Source organism: Mixia osmundae (genome assembly GCF_000708205.1).
Source record: "Mixia osmundae IAM 14324 unplaced genomic scaffold scaffold_7, whole genome shotgun sequence".
NCBI classification, from domain to species: domain Eukaryota; kingdom Fungi; phylum Basidiomycota; class Mixiomycetes; order Mixiales; family Mixiaceae; genus Mixia; species Mixia osmundae.
In genome coordinates, this window is record NW_014575557.1 from 615,113 (window position 1) to 629,638 (window position 14,526).

The 14,526-nt window shown below is 54.8% G+C and overlaps 9 protein-coding genes across 9 annotated transcripts; 4 read left to right on the forward strand and 5 right to left on the reverse strand.

The window, feature by feature from the left end:
• Window positions 1-2: 2 nt before the first annotated feature.
• On the forward strand, window positions 3-4,330 carry L969DRAFT_104350 (uncharacterized protein; the record flags this gene model as incomplete). Its single annotated transcript, XM_014711565.1, has 5 exons — window positions 3-1,879; window positions 1,927-2,764; window positions 2,812-3,690; window positions 3,740-3,877; window positions 3,929-4,330. Exons 1-5 carry the CDS (start codon window positions 9-11, stop codon window positions 4,328-4,330), a joined length of 4,128 nt encoding a protein of 1,375 aa, XP_014567051.1. The 5' UTR covers window positions 3-8.
• A 55-nt stretch (window positions 4,331-4,385) lies between these two features.
• L969DRAFT_95566 (uncharacterized protein) lies at window positions 4,386-5,130 on the reverse strand (the record flags this gene model as incomplete). The annotated part of the gene is made up of 7 exons (XM_014711566.1): window positions 4,386-4,411; window positions 4,466-4,535; window positions 4,585-4,653; window positions 4,706-4,723; window positions 4,783-4,926; window positions 4,982-5,056; window positions 5,104-5,130. 7 exons carry the CDS (start codon window positions 5,128-5,130, stop codon window positions 4,386-4,388), a joined length of 429 nt encoding a protein of 142 aa, XP_014567052.1.
• A 58-nt stretch (window positions 5,131-5,188) lies between these two features.
• On the forward strand, window positions 5,189-6,304 carry L969DRAFT_88939 (uncharacterized protein). Its single transcript, XM_014711567.1, is given in 7 exon segments — window positions 5,189-5,304; window positions 5,319-5,321; window positions 5,438-5,541; window positions 5,606-5,703; window positions 5,761-5,795; window positions 5,848-5,925; window positions 5,978-6,304. 7 exon segments carry the CDS (start codon window positions 5,260-5,262, stop codon window positions 6,131-6,133), a joined length of 519 nt encoding a protein of 172 aa, XP_014567053.1. The 5' UTR covers window positions 5,189-5,259; the 3' UTR covers window positions 6,134-6,304.
• A 13-nt stretch (window positions 6,305-6,317) lies between these two features.
• Window positions 6,318-7,452, reverse strand: L969DRAFT_88940 (uncharacterized protein). Its single transcript, XM_014711568.1, has 3 exons — window positions 7,256-7,452; window positions 6,756-7,194; window positions 6,318-6,698 (listed from the first exon to the last, which is right to left on the reverse strand). The coding sequence occupies exons 1-3, from the start codon at window positions 7,264-7,266 to the stop codon at window positions 6,387-6,389; spliced, it is 762 nt and encodes a 253-aa protein (XP_014567054.1). The 5' UTR covers window positions 7,267-7,452; the 3' UTR covers window positions 6,318-6,386.
• An 89-nt stretch (window positions 7,453-7,541) lies between these two features.
• Window positions 7,542-8,631, forward strand: L969DRAFT_51130 (uncharacterized protein; the record flags this gene model as incomplete). Its single annotated transcript, XM_014711569.1, has 2 exons — window positions 7,542-7,561; window positions 7,617-8,631. The coding sequence occupies 2 exons, from the start codon at window positions 7,542-7,544 to the stop codon at window positions 8,629-8,631; spliced, it is 1,035 nt and encodes a 344-aa protein (XP_014567055.1).
• L969DRAFT_537846 (uncharacterized protein) lies at window positions 8,605-10,502 on the reverse strand. Its single transcript, XM_014711570.1, has one exon. It carries the CDS (start codon window positions 10,449-10,451, stop codon window positions 8,724-8,726), a length of 1,728 nt encoding a protein of 575 aa, XP_014567056.1. The 5' UTR covers window positions 10,452-10,502; the 3' UTR covers window positions 8,605-8,723.
• Window positions 10,503-10,536: 34 nt separating this feature from the next.
• On the reverse strand, window positions 10,537-12,283 carry L969DRAFT_88943 (uncharacterized protein). Its single transcript, XM_014711571.1, has 2 exons — window positions 10,974-12,283; window positions 10,537-10,923 (listed from the first exon to the last, which is right to left on the reverse strand). The coding sequence occupies exons 1-2, from the start codon at window positions 11,890-11,892 to the stop codon at window positions 10,832-10,834; spliced, it is 1,011 nt and encodes a 336-aa protein (XP_014567057.1). The 5' UTR covers window positions 11,893-12,283; the 3' UTR covers window positions 10,537-10,831.
• L969DRAFT_88946 (uncharacterized protein) lies at window positions 12,219-13,901 on the forward strand. The gene is made up of 5 exons (XM_014711572.1): window positions 12,219-12,284; window positions 12,433-12,613; window positions 12,670-12,991; window positions 13,040-13,129; window positions 13,180-13,901. Exons 1-5 carry the CDS (start codon window positions 12,227-12,229, stop codon window positions 13,624-13,626), a joined length of 1,098 nt encoding a protein of 365 aa, XP_014567058.1. The 5' UTR covers window positions 12,219-12,226; the 3' UTR covers window positions 13,627-13,901.
• On the reverse strand, window positions 13,642-14,444 carry L969DRAFT_50809 (uncharacterized protein; the record flags this gene model as incomplete). Its single annotated transcript, XM_014711573.1, has 3 exons — window positions 13,642-13,688; window positions 13,891-14,306; window positions 14,374-14,444. The coding sequence occupies 3 exons, from the start codon at window positions 14,442-14,444 to the stop codon at window positions 13,642-13,644; spliced, it is 534 nt and encodes a 177-aa protein (XP_014567059.1).
• Between the last annotated feature and the right edge of the window lie 82 nt (window positions 14,445-14,526).

The following is a 14,526-nucleotide window of genomic DNA, read 5'->3' on the forward strand; positions in this document are numbered from 1 at the left end:
GTGGATGAATGCGTGCTCTGGCAAGTCCGTCTGGCCGTCTGCTATGTGCTTGCTGCCGGCAGACCATTGGTCTGCTACGATCCAGTCAAGCAGCCAGTTCTGGACTCTCACAGCGATCGGTGAAAAGGACGATTTCGAGTTCTGCTCAGTCGTCAGCGTCAGCTCTGCCCGACATTGCCGTGCCGGCATCAGATCCCATCGACAGCATAGACTATCATAGTTCAAACACTTATCTGCGTGGTCAGGTGCCCTTTGAGTCTCGCATCTATTCGCCCTTTGGCGTACGCCGTTCGCCGCCGAATTATGTCGTCTTGCCATCGCCGAAGCCGCCCAGAGACGGCGGATCATCGCTCGTCCTGACTACGGACATAAAGCCGGAGAGGAAGCCTCACGTCTCTGAAGCTGACCAGGTGACGCTCCTGAGCGTCTGCCTCGACTCTGACTTTGTCGAGCGAGCCACCTTGATCTGGAAAGGCATCCTGGCAAAATATCCGCGACCAAGGACTGGCGCCAGGCATACCGGGAGGCGACATGAAGTACGGCGGCTGGTACCGCCTCATATTCATACAAGCTTCTTGGCAGCGTACTGGCGGCGGGCAATAAGCGCTCCAACAGACAAGCAAGACTATGCGCAGCTCGCTCTTCAGCATTTGTTAGCTATGATAGACGACCGAACAACCTATGGATCCGTAGAGCGCTCTGCTTTTGCAACGATGCTCAAGGGCGCAACGGCCCATCAGCTCGCACAAAATGAAGCGCAAGCTCCCGAACGAGCGCCATACGACAACACAGCATTGCTGGTCCAGATCATGAAGATCGCTCTCGCTTCCGATTATAGCCTCTCTGACATTCTTGCGGATCCACTCTTTCGTCTCAAAGCATCTGCCTCGCTTGGAAACGTCACTGCCGCATCAGTCTACGAAGCGTGTCTCAGTGCAGCGACCGAATTGCAAGATACCGAGATCCTCGATCATCTGCAAGATCCTCGAGCACTCGAGCCTGTCAATTCCGCTATGGATTCCGGTACGATCAGCGAGACCAGCGAGCAGGCTCGTATGCCTCCTGCAGAGTTGTTGCACCCGGTCAGACCGTACGCGCAAACGACGGGCGATGAGCTCGAGTCCCACTTCCGGATAGACGTGTTGCGAGAGCAACTCAAAGCTGTCGAAAGCGAAGCTTATCATTCCATCGACCTATATGAGCGACAAAGGCAACTCGAAGATTCCGCTATGCAGGCCGCGGTCGTGCAATTCCAGACCGAGCGAGAGAAGATGAACACTGAAGTTGCCCAGCGCGTTTCGATGCAGCAAAGATCACTTCAATCACTCATGACGGGTTGGATCGAGGAGCTCACCGTCGTGTTGACACGAGTGCAAGAGCAGATGAGGCTGCTGATAGATTCTGATGCTGTCACAACGAAAGAAACGGTCATCGAGGGATGCAAAATCTTCGCGACCGATAGAGCTGCGGATGATATCTATTTCTTACTCTTACCGCCCGACAAACTTGCCTACTTGACTGTCTCGGTTCTGCTCTCGCATAACACGCCTGGTGCAGCAATGCAGAAAGTCACCCGCTGCGTCATGGCGATTGGCAAAGCAGTCGAAGTCGAGCATTATGCAATGAAGCTGCAAGAGTCACATCGGCTGGAATTGGCCGATGCTCTACATGCTGTCAGAGAAGCGGAAGCCGCAAATGGCGTCACCGAGTCTCGTGTCGTCGCACGCATCTGGCGAGACGTCAGAGCAAGACAAGGCGATTCGTCTAGAGAGGTCTTCTGGTCTCATCAGACCCGAGCCCGCATCGGCGCTATGTGTTTGCACTTCCTGTGCGAGACTGCAAAGATCCAGCGGAGTGCTGTCATCGATGGGCAGGAGATGTAAGCTCATTTGGTTGCCATTTGGTCATGCTGACTAGCCACTGTAGCATCGAAATACAGCCAGCGTTTGTACAGACTTACCAGTTCAGTGCAGGTCAGAAGATAGGGATCATCAAATTCAATGCTGCCGTGACTGAACGGCTAGACAAAGACTCGATGCTTTCTACGCTCACTCCTCGCTACTTGCCCATGCTTGTTCCCCCGAGACCTTGGACAGCACACAATAAGGGTGCTTACCTGATGCATCCCGTATCGGTCCTTCGCATCAAAGACTCGATGGAGCAAACCGCTTACCTCAAGCAAGCGTCCGATAGCGGGCAACTTGATGAAGCCTTTGCCAGCCTTGACTATCTTGGCAGTACAGCTTGGAACGTCAATCGAGACGTCTTCGGCGTCATTGCAAGCGCCTGGAATAGTGGTCTCACGATCGGCGGTATACCCGTTGCAGACCCACTCAACGCGATCAAAGATCCAGAGCCTCCTGCAGGAGGGTTCACCTCGCCTAGGCAACAAGATACGCATCGCGCTGAAGTCAAAGCGGCGGAGATGCAAAGACGCCAACATTACTCAATTCGCTGCGATCTCAACTACAAGCTCGAAATTGCGAGAGCTTACCTCAATGAGCGCTTCTACTTTCCGCATAACATGGACTTCCGTGGTAGAGCGTATCCCATACCGCCTAATCTGTCGCATATCGGCGATGACTTGTGCCGTGGTCTCCTTACCTTTGCGGAACGGAAGAGGCTTGGCGCGACTGGTTTACGCTGGCTTCATGTGCATTTGGCGAACATGTTTGGGTTCGACAAAGCCAGTCTTGCAGCAAGAGAACAATTCGCAAAGGACCATCTTACAGACATCTTTGACTCTGCCGATAAGCCTCTAGATGTACGCATGCTCGGGTTGGATATGCTCGCATGCTGATCTTATTGTAGGGCGCGAGATGGTGGCTCAAAGCAGAAGAGCCATGGCAGTGCCTGGCGACGTGCTTTGAGTTGAGCAAAGCCTTACGCTCGCCGGTGCCTGAGGACTATCGCAGCTCTTTGCCCGTGCAACAAGATGGATCCTGCAATGGTCTGCAGCACTACGCAGCGCTAGGAGGCGACATGGCAGGTGCCGGGCAAGTCAACCTCATCGCTGGTGATGCACCCTCGGATGTCTACACCGGCGTCTGCAATCTTGTGATTGGAGCAGTCGAGCAAGACGCAGCCAACAAGAACGAGTTAGCCCTGCATCTCAAAGGCAAGATCACGCGCAAAGTCATCAAGCAGACGGTCATGACGACTGTCTATGGTGTCACCTACATCGGTGCTAGTCGACAGATCGAACGTCAGCTCAAGGATCGCGGCGATGTCGATGCCGAGGTCCGCCACAAGTGCGCATTGTACCTTACAGAGAAGACGCTACAATCGATCGGTACACTCTTTGCCGGCGCTGCTGCTATCCAGCTCTGGCTCACAACATGCGGCCGTCTGATTTCGAAGTCCATTCCAGGCGATCGACATGAGCTCGTCAAGGCAACTCAAAGCAAGTCTGAGCAGAATAAACTGAAGAAGAAGCAGTCGTCCAAGGACATGCTAGCTAGAGAACAGATGACGACGGTCGTTTGGACTACACCGATCGGTCTGCCGGTTGCGCAACCTTACCGGAAGCAGCAACGCAAACAGGTGAAGACGGTCGTTCAGACCGTCTTCATCTCAGATCCACAAACGCCTACCCAAGTCGACTCTCGTCAGCAGACATCAGCCTTTCCTCCCAATTTCATCCACAGTCTGGATGCGAGCCACCTCATGCTTACCGCTGGACGGTGCAAAGTACGCCTACCTGCGTTTGCTCAGATACTGAGCTGATGACTCTGCACAGCGTCGCGGTCTCACATTCGCATCGGTTCACGATTCTTTCTGGACGCACGCTGCGGATGTCGACGTGATGGCAACCGAGCTGAGAGCAGCCTTTGTCGATCTACACGCTCAGGATATCCTCGAATCCTTGCGCCGGGAGGTATGCCATCTTGAGCGATTTTAGCAGAGTCATTGCTGACGTCTGTGATAGTTTTTACTGCGATATGAGGGTCATGTGGTACCCATGGGAAGCGCGAGCAAAGGTACAAGCCAGGCGAAAGCGAGTTCTGGCTCTGCCTCGGAGGCTGTCAAGCTGGTCGAACTGGCCCAAGCGCTGGACACGCTCGACGACGGACCGCTCGATCAAAGAGCGCAAGAAGACCCGGGATCGATCACCGATAGCGAGATGAGCGAGGACGAAGCAACGACGAGAGAACGCGTGACAGATGCGATCGATACGCTGACGAGCACACGGGAATTGAAGGAACAGTCGCAGACGGCGCTCTCGCGGAAGGTAGCCTTACGTCCGCTCATCGATATACTTCCTGCTGTGCCTGCACGGGGTGATTTCGACGTTCGCTCGGTCAAGCTAAGCCAGTATTTCTTTTCGTAGAAATGCAGCGAGGTGTTCGTACAACAAAACATTGTGATGTCGCGGAATCGCAACTCTAGTACTTGTAGCGTGTGCTGTAGTCTGTCTCTCTGGGACTTGTTAGCTTGATTGGCTGGATGTGAGGGTAGTGCTGACCCTTTGGACTGACGACGAGACCGCGACCTTTTGCTGCGCCACGGTACACTGTCTCGATGATGTCGATGAGCTGAAGCGGACCGGTCAGCGCAAGACATGACAAACGCTGACAGACTGACCTCTTGCTTGTCTTCCATTGCCCAATTGATCTTGTTGTTGTTGCCCGTCCCCAAATCTATCATGATGTGCTGGAGGGCAAAGATGAGCGCATATTCCGAGCAAAGAGGAAAGTGAACTCACCTTGTTTCTATAGAATGTCTGCAAGAGACGACTGCAGTATGAGCCAGAGATACACCGTACCGGGGAGATTCACTTGCCATGACGGTGACGGCATCGTAGAGCTCGTACATCTTTGTAAAATCGGGTACTTGGGTGATATCGACGAGATAGATGACTGCAAAGTTCTTCACTCGTTCTTGGACACTGTACAGCGTCTCGTCCATCTTCATACACTCTGGATCCTGTTCGTCTGACTGAGCACGACTGACGAGGTTGAAAGGCGAGGAGAGGAAGTACATAGTCGTGGCCGAACCTGATGACGACGACTCTGTTCTCTTCCGCTAGTATAGCTTGGTCGACGTGCCATCCGCTCTGGTTCGAATGTCAGACGGTGTCTCGCTCGAAGATGAGCATCTTACCGGCAGATGTGGCAGCAAGTAGGACATGTCGTGCCACTCCGACCAGCAAAGGCGTCGGCGCGTCAAAAAGCAATTCCACTCGCCGCGATCTCGTCGAGTCTCCCGCCCAACTCGCCACATCCCGAGCGAGGCAAAGCGTCACGAACCAGTCAGGGCATGTCATCATCATCATCGAGCTTAGCACTCCGACGACAGCTCAACGGTCAGTCTCATCTGCCCCAGCCTCACCGAACCTCCATCGCGCGTACCACGTACCGTCACCCCTCATGTCGGCCCCCTTCACAAGCTCGCACAGGCCCAGTCGAGTGGATGCTGATGCTCGAGGGCAATGACAGAGTTCAGGAAACACCCTGTCGATGGTTTCTCTGCCGGTCTGGTGGACGATGCCAACGTGTACGAATGGGAGATCACCATTTTCGGTCCCGCCGATACACTCTAGTCAGTCGTCCTGCTTCGATCAGTCCGGCCTGACTTTGGACTGAGGAGGCGATGGTGTTGACAGCGAGGGAGGATTTCTGAGGGCGAGGATGAGCTTCCCTGAAGAATTCCCTTTGATGCCGCCCAAGCTCAAATTCGTCACGCCCATGTGGCATCCCAACAGTCAGGCTAGCTCCTCTCCATCAGCGTTCCAGAGCTGACCGGAGACGTGTGCGACAGTCTACTCTGACGGTCAACTGTGCATCTCGATTCTCGCAAGTCACACATTGCTATCTGGCCGTCGCTCTGCTGACGCGACGTCTACAGCACGCGCCGGGAGATGATCAGTACGGGTACGAAGATGCAGGCGAGAGATGGCTACCCGTACATACTGTCGAATCGATCGTAGGTATCGCCCCACAAGACCAGCAAGCAGAAAAGCTGAATGGGTTCGCAGCTCCTCTCGGTCATCTCCTTGCTGTCGGCCGATGTACCCAGTCTAGACTCGCCCGCCAACATCGACGCCGCCAAAGAAGTCAGAGAAGATTATGCGAGCTACAAGAAGAAAGTGAGAAGGCTCGTCAGACGATCTGCAGAAGAAGCATACGACTAGACGATACCCATCCTCTCTCCGCGGTTGGACGATCTCTCTCGCAATCGCAATTCGTGTTGCCCAAGAGCACACTGGGCGAGAAGTATACAAGACAAGACGACCGTCTGATCTACATCACCTGTTGTTGAAAGTTCGCCACATCGATGTATCATACCGCGCAATCACCCCACCTCTCGTTTCGCGGGTGGGCTATACACTCTTGAGTACAATCGCAACAACATGCCCTCACAGGAGCTCAAGAGGGAAGGTCGCACTATGACTTGGACGGAGAACGACGGAGTGAAGCAATCTCTGCGTCTTTTGCGACAAGGGTGTTCTTTGCCTCTGCGAGCATCTTCTTGCTCGACTCTACCTGGGCTTGGAGTTCTTGTATGTGCTGATCGGTCATGAGCTTCTCGAGCGTCCACTTTTCGATATTGCTCGCTTCTGCCTCCTTGAGCTCCTTGATGTATCCGCTCGCCGCTATCAGAATATCTCCCTTGTTCTTGTTCTCGCCCGGGATGATCTTGCCCAGCTCTTCTATGCCCAGATTGATCCCCAGCCGTCGCTTGCGCTCTACTTCTTTCTGCAGATCGAGGATCCCCAATCAGCTCCTTCGAAGTGATCAAGAATGCAGGCTCACATGATTATCCTTGCGAACCCGGTCGTTGTCTCTCTCGCCAACAGAATCATCTCGGCTCATCCGGGGTCGTTTGGCAGGTGTGCTCCCGTCCGAAGCTACCCTGACATCCTGTTTTCCTTCTTCCTCTAGCCTTCTACCGGGAGTGAACCGAGCAGGAGCAGGCGAACTGACGAGCGCATGGTGGCCGTATCCCTCGCCCGGCGCAGAGACGGGATAATTGCCATACTCTGCACTTCCTGAAGCATGGGGAGCAGAAGCAGGTGATCGAACGGGAGGTGTACCGTCGTACGATGGTTGGACGGGGTAAGTCTGAGTCGAACTGGGCGCTCTGCGAGTGACTTCTTCGTTTGTTGGCTCAGCCTTGGGAGTGCCGCGCAGCGCAGCCTGAGAGCGAGGCGTGTTGCCAATGTTGGGATCAATCTGTGACTCTTGTATTGACCTGCACGAGGTCGGAAAACTCCTCAGTGGCAGCGAAGCGTGACGCATGGAGTTGAGCTTACCTGGTCGACATGCTTGCCGCCGGAGAAGGATGCGCCATGAGCGGGACCGTCGAGGGGGAGGGATGCCAAGGGTGACGAGGCTGGGGACAGTGATGGGTGAGATGGGAAGAGTGCGCCTTGACGACCCTGATCACCTCGCCTGCCCCGTGCTGCAGTCACGAGACTGATCCGAGGTCACGGGGCTCGAGCAAGTCACGAGGTCGAAGGTCGAGCCTCTGGTGACACGTAGGCACCTCGGCACTCACAGATTCAGTCTGCGCTGGTCTGACAAGATTGAGCGACCAACATGGCAGACTACTGGGTCAGGTCAGTATCCTGTCCATCTTTGCATGGCCATGAGCTGATGCGAGGACGGGAGCAGCACGAAGAAGCATTACTGCAAAGTGTGCAATGTCCACATCAACGATGACAAACCGTCTCGGACCCAGCATGAGACCGGCTTGCGACACAAGGGCAACATGGAGCGCTACGTCAAGTCGATCTACAAGAAATCGGAGCAGGATGCAAAGGAGAAGCGCACGAACGAGAGGGAGATGAGAAAGATCGAGTCTGCCGCCATGGCATCCATGCCTGCTCTTCCTCCTCCTCCTCGCAGCACGCAAGCTACCGCGCCAGCTGCACCCAGCCAAGCTTGGAAACCTTCCGCAGCTGGTTACTCTTCTGCTCTCTCGCTTGGCTTGGTCAATCAAGAGGAGATAGAGAGGCACAGTCAGGCTATGCGAGAAGCGAGCGAAGCAAGAGTCGGTCAGTGGCAAACCGTCGCGTCTACTTCTGCCCGACCTGCTCGTCCACCGAGACCGATTCCGGCAAGAGAGCAGGAGGAAGAAGGAGTGAGCTATCGCACTCTGACGGAGAGGAGGCTGGAGACAGACGACGACGACGAGGAATTCGACCTGGGCAGTATTACCATCAAGAAGAGAGACACTCCCGCGCCCTCTCGCTACAGAATGAACGCGATCCCCTTGGCGCCCGTCACGGGTGCTTGGACGGAATCTGCCAAAGTAGCAGTGAAGCAGGAGCATATTCCTCTGCTACCGGGACAAGCAGAAATGGAGAGGATGGTCGCTGCTGCTCAAGCTCAACAGATCGCAAGAGATCAGAAGATGCCTCGCATCACTATCAAGAACGAGATCAAGACTGAGCAGGTAGAGCCCGAACCGGATGCGGACGACATCAAGCCTGAATTGTCAGATACTAAGCCAGCTCTGGTGGATACCAAGCCGAATTTGACAGACATAACGCCAGAGGCAGAAGAGACGAAGCCCGTCATTTCGGCAGGTCCACCGGCGGAAGAGAAAGTGTCGATGTTCAAAAAGAGAAAAGCGCCCGAGCACCTCAAGCAGCGGCCGGGCATCGTCAAACTCAAAGTACGATGACGGACCTTCGCAGCTAAGCAACACTGGTACGACGCTGCATGAACCGCAGACGTCCTCGAATACTCATGGTCGAACGCGATCAAGAGAGGCAATCAAGCTGGAGCCATTCTAGGGTACAACACTGGCTTGCTGAACGCCCACGCTTCGCCTCGTTCTCTGGCAACTCTACGTTCCTCCCGAGCCTCGACAGATTCTCGGAGGCAAGCCACCTCACAGCCTGGCACCAACCATAATCCGTAGCAGATCTTGAGTCGTTTGTACGTTTGGGGAACGTCACTCAACAGCTCAAAGGGTGACACTGGCATTCCTCCCGGATTGAGCGAGACGACCTCGGTGGACTCGTAGACCGGGCTGTCCAGAGCGGCTAAGATCTGCGAGTACTGTCGATAGAATTGCATCGTCAATGTGAGCGGCTCGTACGCTCTTGTGGGTCGTTGGAGATGCGCTGGACGATGGGCGAGGTAACGAGGTTCGAGAACGGTAATGTTGAATTCGTCTTCGGTCTCGTGAAAAGGCAGTACGGCCCAAATATCGCGATTGCGCGCATGAGGGTGTAGACTCGCATTGACGTACATTGCTGTGGGCGGCAGAAGCAAGTCTCTGCCAGTTTGGGCTGCCAGTGCGACAGCAACAGCGAGAGTGGCCTGGATGCTCGATTCATCGCCGGCAAGCGCATCAAGGGAAAGTATCCTCCGTGGCCTGCTGTAGTATCCGTCTACATCTTGCGTAAAACCATGGGCAGCAGCCAGTGTGCGTCTCATGGGGTAATCATCGACGCACGTCGTGTGGATCAACGCAGTCTCGGCAGGAATTCCGTAGCTGAGGTGAAACTGCACAAATCTGATCCGGTCGAGATAGTGCACGCCGAGGCCCCAGGGTGTACCGAACTTGCGCTCGTGCGCGCCGATGGTATAGTTGGCGTAAGTGATCTCGAGCACACGGTTCATCGCGCCTTGATCCCATTGCCCGACTCGGTTGATGAGCTCGTCGAATGCTCGACGAAAGAGCTCGACGGCTTTGCTGCTTCCATCGCTGATGATGACGCCCACATTGACATCACTAGATCCTTCGTAGGTGAACGAGACGCCGAAACCCGTCTCGCTGTATTTCGGCAAAAACGGATAAGGATCATACCGCAGCCAGACATCGCCTTCGACAAAGAAACTTCGGTAGCCCGCTTCTGCGATTTCCTTGAGGGCAAGTAGCTTGGTCACCATCAGAGGTGGCTTGTCAGGCCACTGTCGCGCAGGCTGGTAGAATCCACCGTAGCCAAAGAGTTCCCGTTCGTTGCAAAGATCAATGCAAGCCTGATCGAGGCAGATAACGAGAAGATCTTGATGACTGCGCCTCTTGCCATAGATCTCGCTGTCAAAGTCGATGTCGCCGTCGTTGATCTGTTGGCTCCAGACATCTATAGAGCTGATCTCCGTCGAAGGCTGCACGCGACCGGGCGCACGAGGCAGCGTGCCATCGCTCAATCGCTGAAGGAACAGCGTCAGATCCGTTCCACCCTGACGAAGGTAGTTGGCATCGAGCAAAGTCACCCAGAGAAAGTCATCTGGAGGCAGTCTGCCTATCCGCTGACGTAGAAAGGTGCTCAAGGGCGTACTATCGTTGATGCTCGTTGCAGTCGGGTAGAATGTGTGTCGTCCTGGTCGAGCACTGCTATACTGCAATGTCCGATACCTGCCGTTTGAACGCTGATGCTCGAGGTAAGGAGCATAGGCGGCTAATGAGATTGTGAGGAGGAGGACGAGCATGCCCATCAGCTGTCGATTCTGCTGCCATGCTCTCGTTGTCTGGGTCGTACCCAATTGCATGTAAGGCTAAACAGGACAAGCACTGCTACAGAGCATACGGACGGGTCTTTGGGAATATGGGATATCACAAATTCCCGCTGAGGCGCACGGTCATGATCTTTGCATGCATGTGATCGAAAAAGGTCGATCATCAGTTCTGTGTCTCTCAAAAATTGATTCGTCGCGCTGCAACGAATGTCTGTCGAACTGACAGTAACGTAGTAAAATGACTAACATGACCGGTCTATTCGCACATGTCCATAGCATCCTCTTCCCGCGACACCTTGACACGCAGATATCAGGATCTCAGCCGGGACAAGGAATTCGAGAAGAAGATACAGTGATGCCTGATGCATGCAGCGTATCGTCACAGACATGCGCATGTCGACAAACGAGAGTCTTCACCGTTTGACCCAAGTGTACGACTTGCGCGCCTTTGGCTTGCCCGTCTTCTTCCTCTCGACCATTCGGGGGTCTCTCGTCAGGAGTTTCTCTGCGATCATGGATGAGCTAGAGCCGTGCACGGGGACCACCAGAGGCTACCTTTACGTAAAGGTCGTCTGGCGCCTTCTTGCAGGGTTGCCAGACATTTCGCAATGCCCAATTGGATCGCTTGAGCTTGTCCGCTCACACCGCCTCCTCTTGCAATAGCAAACGTGTTGTAGGCTCCGAGTGATCCCGTCAGAGCGAACGGCCGCAAGATGAGATTGCGTAGATGGACATCCCTGAATCGTTCAGAGATGGACGTGCCATTGACAATCATCTCTCCCAGCTGATCCTCCGGTGCACCTTCCTTGCTTGTCGGGACCAGCCAGACTCGCGCAGAACTGTTCTTCCTCGCTCCGTAGCTGTACACTCTACCAAACTCGTCAGGTACCGCGGGCTTGCTATCCCCTTCGCCTCCAGGCGGCAGTGGGCTCTTGTAAGCGCCGATGGCAGCTTCGAACCTCTTTCGCAAGTCTTTCGACAGGTACTCTGTCCCGAGTGAGTCTGCAAAGACGAGCAGAGGTTGTAACGATCGCAATTGGCTCAATGTCGAGATCATCGCTCGATAGTCTGCCAGGCGGATCTTGCAAGACAAGCGCCCAGATAATGCAGGTCGAGTTCCCCAACCTGATCCCCGACGTCGGTAGCCAGCATTGACGAGATCGACGATATTGGAAGGAACGGCGATCTTTGCCTGGGATGCCGGTGAATCGTAGCGAGGCAGGAAACCGTTCTCATGTAGCGCAGACCGTACTTCGGATAGCAGCTTGTCTAGCTTGATCTGTGCGTCACTCAGCGTGGGTCGTCCGGTGAACCATGACTCTGAGGGCGGCTTAGGCGTCACGATGGCGTTGGAATTTGGGGGCAGACTGCCTGGGAAGAAAGCTCCCGTCGAAGTCGAAGCTTGCCTTGCTGGCAGTGCTTGCGGCTGTCTGAGCTGTCTCAGTGCGTTGCGGCAGCATCGCAGCAGCGTCATACGGCCTGCGAAGCGACAAAACTCGCTCCTGGCAGCACCAGGGTCGCGCCGTCGGTAAGTGTCACATAGCAGCCTGACAAGCACCGTCACTGTTGTCTGCGAGAATAAGACGACATACGAGGTAAGCAAGCCGGTCGACGATAGCCTAGACCAGCAATTTGACACAGACTGGGACAGGCACGGCTTTCACACGGGTACAAGACGCGCGAAAAGACAGTTCGCAGGTGCATAGACTCTGCTTTGACAAGGATCCAGTATATTAGCGCGCCATCTCTAGACTCGCCGCTACTTCTGCTTCTTCGGAGGATCTGCACGCGCGAATACACTGTAGACAATGTCAAGCCCTAGCTATGCTGGCTCGCTGCGACCCAAACGCAAGGGCGAACTCGTGGGTACGTGCACCAATTGCTTTCTTGCCGCCCCACAAGCTCACGTGCTCCCCTTGTTCCCTCCCCTCACTTTCAACTGGCCGTGCAACGTACGTCACATTTGGGAATCCTGTCACTTTCATCTGTCGCGATGGTCGTCGTCGCGTCACAGAGATCGTCGAGGCGCTCGGATTGGATGCAGGGGAGCATTCAAAGGCGGAATTGGAACAGATCATCAGGGAGCATATCAAATCGTCCACCGACGTCCAGACTTCGACGCAGTTCTCGGGTCTCTGGGACTCGATGACCGAATCTGGCTCTGCACGCTCTCGCCAGGGCAGGAAATCAGAAGTGCAAGTCGTTTTCCAGGCTCAAACTTGCTCGGGGCTGACTGCCTGACTTTCTGTAGGAGCTCCCCGCCAGAGTCGAATGCTGCGGACAAAGTCTCAGCGGCGGTCAACGGCTACATCTCTGACGCCGCGAATGCACTCTCCGGATCGTCGGTCGAGAAAGCAATGGCGGACGCGAGCAGCACCGTGCAGCGTGTCGCAGGCAAAGTCGTCGAGTCAGGCTCGACTGAACTCGACAAAGCTTTGGCTACCATCGACACAGATACCCGTCAGGTTGCACGTTATTACGATCGCACTGCTGCTTCCATCTCGGGCGTGGTCGCGAAATACGCTGGCAAGGTTGGAGACGATGCCGCCAAATCCGCCGTACGCGTGCAGACTGTGCGTACCATGTCAAAAGCGATTGATGTCCTCCTGACGATAGAGCAGGGCTTGAGCAATACTTGGATCCTCATTGTGCTCGGTGTGCTCATCGAAGTCGCATTCTTTGTCCTGAGCTCTGCGTCTTGGCACAAGAAGGCGAGTGGGCTCGCTCAATCCCTGGTATGGGGCTAAAAATTAAAGCGCAGTATTCTTTCGGAGGATACAACTATGCTTGGCTACCTCTGACACCCAACTTTATGTTCAGTGTCACCTTGCCCGACATTCTTGTGCTCTGGCAGTTCACCTTCAAACGATTCTTTTCGCTCTGGGCACTCCTCACACTCGTTACGCCCTTGATCGTGAGCAAATTCATCGTCTTCCCCTCGCCTCCAGAATGGCTCGATGAGGATGGCAATATTATTCCGAACGATCGTCTCGAACGCGCTTCGCCCGTTACTTTCGCCGTCGTCAGGCTCGCGATTGTCTACTACATCAGCTATATTGCGCCACAAGCGCCTCTCGGATGGAACTCGGACCTCATCCATCGATTTGCTCAAGTACAAATGCTCGTCTCCTCCGTCGTGGCCGCTCTGACAATCTATGGCGATCTCGTCGAAGTCAGAGACGAAGTCGCTGCTGCCGAACTCGAGTAGACATGCTCGCTCGCATCAAGATACCCCGCCGAGCGTCACATCAGAAGGAAAACGTCGATTTGCTACAACCACAAGAAGACATTAATCTGATTCAATACGTCCCATGTTGTCTTTTTCTTTTCAAAGAATGGATCTCCCCCTGGTTATGGCTCCGAATGTGCATCATATCGTGAGTTGTCGCAGCAATGAAATTGTCGTGCGAGGGTCGCCTTCGCTAGTAGCGAGCGAGGCTGCATATGGCTATGCTGTTGATGGGACAGGCACCGTCCAAGGCTGCAGCGGCGGCTTCGAGACAGCGCGTGCGTGTCATCGCGTCGAGATAACAGGTGCAGCCTGCGCATGGATCTGCGGAGACTCTTGCATGAGCTCGCTTGTCGAAGTGATCAGTCGGCAAGCTCACGCGGTCAACCAAGCTCTGCACACGGTCGAGTTGCAGTCTGACTACTCTGACTTCCCTGCGTAACAGGAACATGTCCAGATGGTCTTCTGCTGTGTCCTCGCTGCTCTTCTGACGACGCTGCAGTCTGCGTGCCGCAGTTCTCTCTTTAGCCAGCAGCTCGCCGAGTCGAACGCCGAGTGGATAAGAGTGCTCTTTAGATATAATCTTGGCCGCTCGTCCTATTGCGAGATGATAGAGCACTTCTTGCTTGCTCTCTGTCATCGAATGCCAGGGTTCATTTCTGTGAGCCTAAATGCAATGCGCAGCGAGGCAGACGCGAAAGCCCAAGCCTCATGTTAGCGGCTCACGTAAGCGCAACCGAGGGCTGAGGTCGGAGAGGAGCGGGCCGCCGGCTAATGAGAGAGGGCGGCTGCCTCATTTTGCGCACGCGCGCAAATTGGTGAATTCCGTCAGCGTGGCAGGCAGCAAATACCGATTCTTGAATACTGAGCGCGCGTGGC